At 34.4% G+C, this 11843-nt stretch overlaps 1 protein-coding gene across 2 annotated transcripts; it reads left to right on the top strand.

Annotated features, from left to right (window-relative positions):
* Window positions 1–1504: 1504 nt before the first annotated feature.
* LOC120075118 (probable histone chaperone ASF1A) lies at window positions 1505–6793 on the top strand. 2 transcript variants are annotated; one of them, XM_039028292.1, is made up of 4 exons: window positions 1505–1664; window positions 1849–2025; window positions 5720–5835; window positions 5931–6793. In XM_039028292.1, exons 2-4 carry the CDS (start codon window positions 1917–1919, stop codon window positions 6285–6287), a joined length of 582 nt encoding a protein of 193 aa, XP_038884220.1. In that variant the 5' UTR covers window positions 1505–1664; window positions 1849–1916; the 3' UTR covers window positions 6288–6793. The 2 variants fall into 2 exon arrangements, with proteins under 2 accessions (XP_038884220.1, XP_038884219.1); XM_039028291.1 differs by having other exon boundaries at window positions 1514–1664; window positions 1749–2025.
* The last annotated feature ends 5050 nt before the right edge of the window (window positions 6794–11843 follow it).

Here is an 11843-nt window from a genome sequence, read left to right on the forward strand (position 1 = left end):
TTAATGTCATACAACTTATTATATATATATATATATATATATATATATATATATATATATATATTATATATATATATATATATATATATATATATATATATATATATATAATAGTTTTTATTTAAATTAAATTTAATATTTTTAATTTTAATTTTTAATTTGAATTAATGGGAGGGAACTTTCCTTCCCTAATTTGTCTTAACTCACTACGTGAGTGGTGGTAGTGGTTATGGGTTGTTCTCTTCTTCACAAATTTAGAGGTTGAGATCTAAAGAGTGATCGCAAAATTTGGTTTTCCAGTAAAGAACTCTCACCTTCTCAATTCTCCCCTCAATTTTCCTCTCTTCCAAAATACTAAGAGCCCACATAACTCCTTAGATTCTCATCCTAGAGAATACATATGAAACTTAACTTTATTGGTGGTGGCCAATTAGGGTTTCGAGTATGTGACATTTTGGAGAAGGAATTACATGAAGAAGAACGGATCTTCAAGGGTGAGTTCTTTATCTCTTTTCTTTATTCTTATTGGCATGCTATAAATTTAAAGTTGAATATATACTTTTTTGTGTTTATTTTTGTAAAATTCTTGTTTTGTAAAAATTGAGATTTGGGATCGATCCCCGCTTTCGTTCAGGACCTTCACTGGTTCCTTTCAGAGGGCCTACTAAAATTTTCTAAAAAATTTATTTGACACAATTTTTAATTCTACAGTAATTGACATGCAACCCGTCTCTTAAGATCAAAGGTTAAAATTCTATTGTACTCAGAAACAAACAAATTGATCCATTACAACTTTGAAACATCAAGAAAATTAAACAAATAAATAGAAGAAGTAATGGAACTTAATTTTTTTTTTGGGAAAACCCTAAGTAGTTATCTAATTTTTCAATTTTATATTAAACATAAAATTAAAACTCCAAATATTTGTTTGACAAAAAAAAAAAAAAAAGATTAGAACCCTGAATCTGTACCCAATTTTTTTTCCTTTTTGATAATATACAGGATGAAAAATCAAATCTTACATAGTACCTACTTAATATCGGTTGAGCTATATTGAAAATTGATAAGAAACAATTAAAACTTCAAAACTCACTTCCATTTTCAAAACTAAATCTATAAATTAACTAACGATTGATGACCAAAGTCGTAATTTATTATTTTAGGTTTCGTTTGATAATCATTTCATTTATTATTTTTTTTAAAAAAATTAAGCTTATTTCTTCCTATGTCTCCCAATGATTTGTATTTCTCTTAAGTACAATTATTAAATTTTTAGTTAAATTCTAAAAATAAAAATAAGATTTTAAATATTACTTTTTAAAATTTTCAAGATTTGACTTGGTTTTAATAAAAAGTATATAATAAAGAAAAAATTTAGAGATAAAAATAATATCTGTAGGTTTAATTTTTTAAAACAAAATAATTATCTAATGAGACCTTGATAAACTAACTTAATCTAATCTCTACCATCCATTAACTTGAACATGCAACATTCTTAGCCGTTAGATTTGTAATGAACGATGACGTAAATCCGCCTGAAAAATGAAATTCGTCATCGACTCTGCCCGCCACACGCCACCACAGCCGACCGATGATTTTCGTGCCCTCACAATTCCCGCCAAATCCCGTAACCAGTTATCGCCGGTGACCACCTCACATTTCCGGTATTCTTCTTTCTCTTTTTCTTTTTCTTTTTTTCTTTTCTCTATTTTTTAATCTCTCTTCTTCGTCGACCCCTCAAACAAAAGCAAAAAACTCTGCTATGGAACTTCCGACTTCGTTCTTCTTCAACATTTTTCCGATTCCGTCATGTTTGAAGTCCGATTGACGCTTCGAATTGGACTGTAGGGTTTTCAGCTATTTCATTTCTCCATTAATTCCATGCGAGCCGACTGTTTCTCTCGAATTCGAACACAATGAGCGCTGTCAATATCACCAACGTTGCAGTTCTTGATAACCCATCTCCCTTCTCTACTCCCCTTCAGTTTGAGATCTCCTACGAGTGTTTGTCTTCTCTCAAATACGGTATTATTCCATCGATCTACTTTTTGTCGCTTTTTTTCATTTTCTATATGTGTTCAATGATGATATCGTTTCAGTTAAGTTCTATTAGGGTTTACTTTTTCCGGGTTAATCTTTCGGAGCTTTTTCCATAATTGACTGTGAAATGCATGCTCGTACAAGTTCAACTAATGTTAGATAGTTTTATTGATGATTATTCGGTTGGGGAACTTATGAACAAGTTTGTGGTAGTTGGGAGCATCTCCGTACTCGAAGTCCTTTAGTCTTTTGACTTTGAATCCTGTATCTAATATTGCTTGACTATATATAAGGATCTCAATATTGCATCATGAGCACGAGGAACTTCTGCTTACAATGGCCGAATTACTCGATGGAACAAAAAATGTGGTTTGATTGTAAAAGATTTCCACTTAATCTCTTTATCCGGATTGTCTAAGATGTTTGGGATATTATAGTTTCTGGTACCTCTTCATGGGCGCTCTAGTTTATATCATTTTGTGAGTTGTGGCTAGTGACCGTGGGAGGTGATGTAATTATTTCTAGAACTGAATACTTGGTTTCGGCAAAATGGCTAGTTAACTCAGTTGATCTTCTTTTTTGTCTTAGACTTTATATATTGTCATCTTGGTCCAAGTTTTTATTAACCAGTCTCTGTAAGGTTGCAAAATCCTCTGCATGCTTTCTGAACATGAGGCTGGAGATACCTTGTTCTTTATGTTGTATTGTATGTTATTCAGTATGCCAATGATTATCATATCAAGATTCCTAATGTTTTCCCGCTGCATTCATTACTTCATCTAAGATCGTAGGTAAATAATTGATGCTGTTAACCCTATATATGTTGATGGGTAGGATATTGGTAGTTTTCAATTTATTGGATCTGTAACGGGATCATGGATGCAAGCAGAATATTTATCTTAGTTTATTTATGTATCTTGGTCAATGGGATTATTCTATGAGCATATTGTGCAAAGCATTTTGGCATTTCCAGATTTTGTGATGATAGCTACATTAAATAGGCTGCAGTGGCTTAATTAGGGTATTGAGTTAAAATTTTATTTTGATAGAGGTTTATGATGAAACTTAAAATGTGGTTGGATGTGTTACAGTTTTGATATTGGTTATTGAAAGGGCACAATTTTAGTTCTTCAACATTTTACTTTGCGTCCAACTTTAGGATATCTCAAAAGAGACTATGTTCTTTGTTTAGTCCATTCTCCAGGAGCGAGGTCTATATTTGATTAGGCTGTTTGAGGTATTTGTGGTACATATTTAAAGAACATTCTTGTGTAGTTTAGTACCTAGGTGTTATATGTCAACAGGAAGGCAGGGAACAGAATCTGAATTACTTTGTCTGGTATGATTTATGGAATAATGGCTGTAGGTCATTGAATTAATCTATTTTTAACTTCCAACAGATACTCTGTTTTTAAAGGCTTCAATGAATGATGTATTGAAGATGTTCTTACAGAAATTTAGATTTTTTTTTTTTTAATTATTTATTTTTGAGGAACTTGTTAGAAACACAAGTTGTATGTATGAAAGGAGAGTGCATTTAGGCAAAGCCAACTAGTATATTTAGGCCATATCATCATCAGAACATTAGGTCCACACAGACCAAAAGAAAGTCCAATCAATGTTGGATACGTCAACACCCAATGCCTTTTTTAATCCAGGAGCTTAAAGTTTTCCGTAGTCGTCTCACGGGCTACTATAGGAAAACTTGTGGCTAGGTATAGTTCTTTAGCACGATCATTAGAACAGTAACTAGAGAGGGACTAGTTTAGATGGAATGGCAGTGCTGAATTTGCTTTCAATTAGCTCAAGTTGGCCATGACACGAGTACCCACATCAGTTTTTCTGTATTTCATAAAGCAGTTTGTAATTGAAATGGATGCTTCTAGGTATGGGTTGATGGTTGTGTCAAATAATTTTTAGTTTCTTTCTTTCTAAAGCAGACAAGGAGGAGCTCTTCAATCATTTGTCCACAAAATTCTAGCTTATCTTTAAAACACCCTTCAGATAGCATTTTTGAAGTTTTTTCTTCACCCTTTTCGGTAAGCACAAAGAAAGATGAAAATGGTGTCCAATGAAGTTGTAGTCCCTTGAGGTAAAATTGCACTGCAAAATGAAGATGGTTATGAGATTCATCTTTATGGCTGCACATTAAAACAAATTTGAGGACTGGGTTTCCTTCATGGAACTATGTCTCAAGTGTTTAAGATGTTGTGTGCATCGTTCTAGATAGAGAATCTGGTTCTTTTTGGACCTTGGGTCATTGCCCCTTCTAAACTAGATTACAGTTACCTAGATTTAAGTGACTAGAGCTGAATGCAGAACTCCGTTAGCAGAATGTACCAAAAATAACCCTTAACTTCCAGGAATGCAATGTATTGTGTCACTGGCTTGGTTTGATCTTGCCTCTTGTACCAAAGAAGTAAGTCTATAGCCCATTCTTCTATCTCTCTGTCTCTGCGACTTAATCTCAGCAGTCAGCAGTGCGGATTAGCCCTTGATGGAATAAAATGCAGTTTTGGATGGTTATAATTGAATTCGCTTAAGCAGAAATCAAATGATACAGTTAGCTAACTTCCATCTTAAAGACGTGGAATTTGCAATGGTGTATTAGTTCATTTGAAACTTCAGCCATACGGTCAACAGTTTGTATTAGGCCGCAGATATGAAAATTTTACTTCTTGCTATTCTGGTCCACTTTGTATCATCCAAAGAAGTGGGTACAATTGGCCTTCAGATGCTCTTATTCATCTGTTGTTTCATATTTCTTAGACAGTCCCCATGGAGTTAGGACACAACCGAAGCCCTTGGATAGGGGGCAAATAAAGGTCTTCTTGATATTCCTGCTCTGTATGGTTTTGGTAATGTATGGATCTGGTGCACTTTCCAAGAGGCTTAATAGAAGCAAGGCCTCCTTAGTGGGGTACATGCCTTGGCCTTTCTTATTTTCCCCTTCGATAGGGGGTAAAATAAAGCTCTTCTTGATATTTTCGCTCTATAATTTTGGTAATGATGGATCTGGTGCACTTTCCAAGAAGCTTCATAGAAGCAAAGCAAGGCGTCATTAGTCATTAGTGTACCTCAGCCTTTTTTCTTTTCTATTTTATTTTATTCTTATTTTTTCTTTTATAAATACTTGTTTCTGTAAACAGTCTCTTACAGAAGCTCTAATTTCCTATTTTTTTTCTCGTTGTATGGTTCATATTACTATATCGTTTTCTATTGTATTGTGCTGTAAGGCCCCATAGAATCTATTGTGCCTGAATGTCATTGTTTCGCTCAGGGGAAAAAAATGAAGTATGATTAAGCAACTAGATTATATTGTATCTTGCATGTTACTTGTAGAGGTGTGAATATGCAGTTTTTTCTATAACACCCCTAAGAAGAGTACCCATTTGATGATTGGAAATGTTGTTAACTCTGTTATTTAGAAGGAAATTTGAGTGAAAGTATGGAGTATTTTTTAAGGTGATGAGCACTTAGTAGTTGGTTCATAAAGAATGATTTTTTTAATTGAAATATCTATTTTATTGGATTAGAAGTATATCATATTGTGAAGAACCTCTGTCTGTTTTTCCTTTTTTAGATATCTAGCCAATTGCATTGATCTATCATTGCACTTACAGTTAATAGTAGTATCCTCTTGGCTGAAAGTTTCTACTGTTTTCTCATTCTGTTTCAGATTTGGAATGGAAACTAATTTACGTGGGATCGGCTGAGGTTGAGACTTATGATCAACTCTTGGAGTGTGTTCTTGTGGGACCTGTCAATGTCGGTAACTATCGTTTTGTATTGCAGGTAAACTTCCATGACAAATTTCTGTATTTGGTTATCATACATTATCTTGTTTATGGAGTTAACCTTGCTATCACTCCTACATGGATCATTCCCAGGCCGACCCTCCAGACCCGTCCAAAATCCCTGAAGAAGATATCATTGGTGTAACTGTACTTCTGTTGACCTGCTCATATATGGGTCAGGAGTTTGTTCGTGTCGGTTACTATGTAAACAATGATTATGATGATGAGCAGCTCAGAGAAGAACCTCCAGCCAAAGTCTTGATCGATAGGGTTCAGAGAAACATTCTATCCGATAAACCCAGGGTGACAAAGTTTCCCATTAATTTTTACCCCGAGACTAATGATAGTGGAGAGGAACCTCCTTCTAACGATCCTGTATCAGCTGAAACCGACGGTGACGAACAACTACCTGCTTCGCCTGAACATCCTTCAGACGAACAAAATCCTTAGATTTAGCTTTGTTAAAGGAACTTCCATCCCAACCAAGTCATGGCAACTTCTGTGTCACGGTCATCACTTGTTCTCAGAGATCATCATTGCTGGAATCATGATTGTTTTTGGCTCCAAAAGCTCAGATATTTTTGAGAATATGATGGTTGGAATGCAGTGTACTACATGTCTTCAGCTGCTGAATTTGCAACTAATTTCGTTTGCTTGTTGACTTGTAGCCCCATGGTTTGTACTTGTACAAAGATAGTACAAATTCATTATGTTGAAGGCCTTGTTTGATATCTACAGAACTTTTTGTACTTTTTGTTAAAATCAGGGGTCTGATGTTGGCAGATAAACAAACTATATGTGGGGGATGCAAGTCTCGGCCGTTAAAATGGTTTTGAACAACTGTTAGGATAGGAGTTTGTTAATATGTTGAACTGAAAAACAAATCTACAATGTTATTTTGTTGCATAGATTGCGATTTCTTTGGCTTAAAATTCAAATGTAAAATTGCGGACTTAGTATAGTAAAACAATCTTGGCCTTGCACAATATATTAAAAGTTTTTAAAGCTTCATATGGCTTTCGATAGCTCAGAGATTCAATACTGAATTTGCTATATTTGCAAATTTTGTTGCATTGTGTTATATTTGTTATATTGCCCTAGTTTGAACTCAATTGTGCTAATACCTTGTAAAGCATGGATGAGCCATCGTGTATAGCCTTTGAAAGTCACATTGACACGATTGAAGAACGTCTTCAAACATTTTTGCTTCTCATTTTGAGCAATTATTAATGATTTTCAAACTCTTTCACGCTTATGCTACGTTGGATCCTCATTTTAGTTGAATTTGTAACGCTTATGGTTATTGTGAAGCGTAAATTATGTTCTATCAACCAATTTGAAAAAGGATCAAGACACCATTCTCACCTGATCTTGTTCATCCTACTTTAAAGAAGTCTTTGTCTTTGATGGATAAGCTCTAGAGAGGAAAGTGAGAATCTTACTTTCATATAGAAGTGACTTTCCGAATCTTATATGAAATGCAAATTTGTAATGACGGAAAGTCTTCTATGATTAGTCAGAGTTTTGTGTTGCTTGCCACTCTTTGAGATCAAAGACAAGAACAAATTGTCATTGTCATTTTAGGTATATGTACTCTTCTAATATTTAAAACTCTTTATTTTATAGTTGTGTGATGTCTAACTTGAGAAAGTGAAATTATAAATTCAGCCATTAAACTTTTGAGATTCTTATTCATATAGTTTTTAAACTTTAACAAAGTTAGTTCTTGAATGACTGAGAAATTAACAAAGGTTGGCCAAGCTAAGAAATCTTGATAAACAAATGGCAAATTTGTCCACAAACAACATTTAGTGTAGTGGGTTGTCTGTCTTGAGCCATTTCAAAACAACCTCTCTAGACAGACTTCCTTAATCCTTACTTCAGAGATCAAATACATATGACCCAAAATTTCAATAGCAAATTAAGCAAGAAACCAAAGGAGAGAATTTGAAGTTCATACCCAGACAACTCATGGGCAAGGAAGAACTAAGCACTGATCAACCACTTTTCAAGAGATTATTAAAAGTTGAGATAATACCGGATCATACATTTACGACTGCTCTCTTCTTATTGAAGAGAGAGAAGAATCGGAGAAGTGCATATTTTATTCAATCACTTCTCACTATAAACATCAATTGTAGATGCTAAAAATAGTTTAGTTGATAACATAAAAGCAACAACAAACTCTACTAACCCAACTCCACAAAACTAACTCTAAATACAGAAACTTTAAACTAACTATATATCTATTAACAACTCCTTTAGAAATTTGGACTAATTGAAAACAACATAAAAATGACTTGTAGCTTGAGTTAACTAAGATATTTCCAAAAAAACTAGTGTGGTGTATACTTGAGATATTTGTATAGAATCAATTTTTTAATATGGTGTTAACAAAACCTTCCCTAGAGTTCCAAATAAATGGACAGCAATTGCACCCTTGTGCATATGTCTAATACTGCTCCCTTGTTGGGAGCCGAACATCTAAATTTCCATCTTTCAATTCTGACAGAATTATATACATTAGGCTCACCCAATATTTTATGATGTTTGCAAAATACATGCATCCACACAATATTTCTATTATATGGTTGAATACGTTCATCAGATCGATTTTAGATATTTTTCAACTTTAGTCGCATTTTTAATTACTAAAGTTTGTAGTATATTTGCTTTTTTTTTCTTCTTCTTCTTTTTTTTTTTTTTTTTAGAAAAATGGTCAAAAAAGAGAAAAGATTGAGAATCACATTCTTTTATTGAGTGGAAGCCAATTAAGTTATCTGTGATATGAATGAGATGATGTTTCCATTCTCATGTTTGTACTCTTGCCCCTTGTTCTGTTTATGGTGGTGACAAAGGGAGAGGAAAGGATAGATCCCCCTTAATTATATCAAATTATTACAAAAATTGCATCCAAAAGAAACTTAAAAATCCATGGAGAAGACGAAATGGGGACTACCTAGTCCTTACTTTAAGAAATATATATATAAATTCAAAAGGATGAGAATAAAAACACTCAATTCAGCACTCAGAATGATGCTTTTCTGTTCTATACTGCCCTTTTCAACAAAGTACACCAAACAATTGCATCAAGACTTGGCAGCTTTTAAAGATCTAACAAATTATTTAGGTGGTGTTTGTGGTATTGACTTTGAGTTGTGTTTTGTTTTTAATGTTCCACCAACTTCATATAAATCAGTGTTAAATAACTCAACTCCAACAACTTCAACAATATTCATTATCGAAGTTTGTATATTTATTGAAAAACTCCATCCTTACTTTCTCTCTCACTCCCTCCAATCTTTTCAATGACTCCACCCACCTCCCATCGTCGACAAACAACCTCAATGATAATCATCGCTAACAACATGCTCCAAAAACCACCTCTGGTGACAAATAGTGGCAACCTCTTCCAACGCCTAACTTCTAGCAACAACTACCGTTGGCTACTACTCCTTGTCTTACTCTGGTGACATACTTTGACGGAGTTTTTTTAATTTTTTTTAATATTGTGATTTGGAAAATAATTTAGGGAAATATAGTGATGCTGAAACTATTTAAAAATCTATGGTTGTTTTGGAGTTTTCGAGGCGGGGATTTTGTGTAAAATATTTTGTCGGAGATTCAACACTCGACATGTCGAAAATTAAAGAAGAGGTCGAGGGTTTGACCCTCGACCTAAAGGAAATTGAGAAGAGGACGAAGGTTTAACCCTCGACATGTCGAAGATTAAGGAATACCTCGACCTAAAGAAAATTAAAGGAAGAGGACAAAACTTGAAGAAGAGACCCTCGACCTGTCGAAAATTAAAGAAGAAACCCTCGACCTAAAGGAAATTAAAGAATCGTTTAGTAATTATACACGATTGCATACAATCGTTTAGTAAATTACAATGTGATCGTTTAGTAATTATACACGATCACACACAATAATTTAGTAAAATTACTATGCGATCGTTTAGTAATTCTTTATTAACGACAATAGGTGCAAACTTCCGGAAAGAACAAGTAAACGATGAATAACTTCTTTATTAAACGATAGGAATCAAACAAGATTAATCGGTTGCTTACGAGATGCTAAACTATCGTTTACAATCTCTCCACGATCACTCAGTATGACTAAACGATCGCTTACTAAATCCTCGGCGATCGGCCACAAACTCCTACACGATCGCTTAACTATTACTATTACACGATTGCCTTCTCAGAACCTATACGATTGCATACCTTTTACTATACGATCATCTACCAAGTGCTACACGATCGCTGAGCTTTACTACACGATCACCTAGTGGAAGTAGACGATGAGCGGCACACTGCGATGGCTTCTNATCGGCCACAAACTCCTACACGATCGCTTAACTATTACTATTACACGATTGCCTTCTCAGAACCTATACGATTGCATACCTTTTACTATACGATCGTCTACCAAGTGCTACATGATCGCTGAGCTTTACTACACGATCGCCTAGTGGAAGTAGACGATGAGCGGCACACTGCGATGGCTTCTCCACGACAGCGTCTCTGAACTCCCACTCTCGAGAGCTCTCTTTCCTTACTATACGATCGCCCACAAACTCCTACACGATCGTTTAGCTATTACAATTAAACGATCGCATTCTCAAAACCTATACGATCATCTACCTTTTACTATACGAGAGTCTACCAAGTGCTACACGATCACTGAGCTTTACTACACGATTGCCTAGTGGAAGTAGACGATGAGTGGCACAATGCGATGGCCTCTCCACGACAGCGTCTTCCGAACTCCCACTCTCGAGAGCTCTCTTTCCTCACTACAAGATAGCCCACACTCTCCTATACAATCGCTTAGCTATTACAATTAGATGATCGCCTTCTCAAAACCTATACAATCGCCTACCTTTTACTATACGATCGTATATCAAGTGCTACATGATTGCTGAGCTTTATTACACGATCGCTAGTGGAAGTAGACAATGAGTAGCACACTATGATGGCCTCTCCACGACAGTGTCTTCCGAACTCTCACTCTTGAGAGCTATCTTTCCTCATTACATGATCGTCCACAAACTCCTATATGATCGCTTAGTTATTACAATTAGATGATTGCCTTCTAAAAACCTATACGGTCGTCTACCTTTTACTATACGATCGATACCAAGTACTACAAGATCGCTGAGCTTTACTACACGATCGCCTAGTGGAAGTAGACGTTGAGCGGCATGCTGTGATGGCCTCTCCAGGACAGCGTCTTCCAAACTCCCACTCTCGAGAGCTCTCTTTCCTCACTACACGATCTCCCACAAACTCCTACACAATCGTTTAGCTATTATAGTTAAACGATCGCCTTCTCAAAACCTATACGATCGCCTACCTTTTACTATACGATCGTATACCAAGTGCTACACGATCGCCTAGTAGAAGTACACGATGAGCAGCACACTGTGATGACCTCTCCAGGACAGCGTCTTCCGAACTCCCACTCTCGAGAGCTCTCTTTCCTCACTACACTAGTTCCTTCTCTATTAGGTGTTAATCTTAGTAGTTGTTATTAGTATTAATCTTATGGTTGGGATGTTATACCAACATGTTAATCTTATTTATATTTGTTTGTTTTTGTTTTGTGTTTTAAGTATAGTTTATTGTTATGTTATAAAGTTGATGTTTATGCTTTAATATTTTTAGTTTAATACAAAATTATTATGATTTTTTTGAAATATATTTCTTATGATATTTGATTTTTTTAGTATTAACTTTGAAAATATAGTTTAAAATAGTTTGAAAAAGTTTAATTGTTGTTATGTTTAAAATGATTATAAAAAAGTTTAATTTATTGTTATGTTTAAAAAGTTGATTTTCATAAACCTTAAAAAGTTGATGTTTATAAATTAAAAAATTTTAATATTTTTTAGTTTAATACAAAATTATCATGATTTTTTAATATACTTCTTATAATATTTTATTTTATTTCTTTTTTATATTAAATTTGAAAAAATAGTTTTAAAAAACGTTTAACCTCATC

This window comes from Benincasa hispida, chromosome 4, assembly GCF_009727055.1.
Source record: "Benincasa hispida cultivar B227 chromosome 4, ASM972705v1, whole genome shotgun sequence".
In the NCBI taxonomy this organism is placed as follows: Eukaryota; Viridiplantae; Streptophyta; class Magnoliopsida; order Cucurbitales; family Cucurbitaceae; genus Benincasa; species Benincasa hispida.

What these genes read in the sequence shown, in the direction of transcription:
- LOC120075118 (XM_039028292.1), top strand. Translation starts at nt 1,917, where the DNA reads ATGAGCGCTGTCAATATCACCAACGTTGCAGTTCTTGATAACCCATCT. An exon ending in TTTGTCTTCTCTCAAATACG is followed by an intron (nt 2,026 to 5,719) that starts GTATTATTCCAT and finishes ATTCTGTTTCAG; the next exon opens with ATTTGGAATGGAAACTAATT. An exon ending in ACTATCGTTTTGTATTGCAG is followed by an intron (nt 5,836 to 5,930) that starts GTAAACTTCCAT and finishes GATCATTCCCAG; the next exon opens with GCCGACCCTCCAGACCCGTC.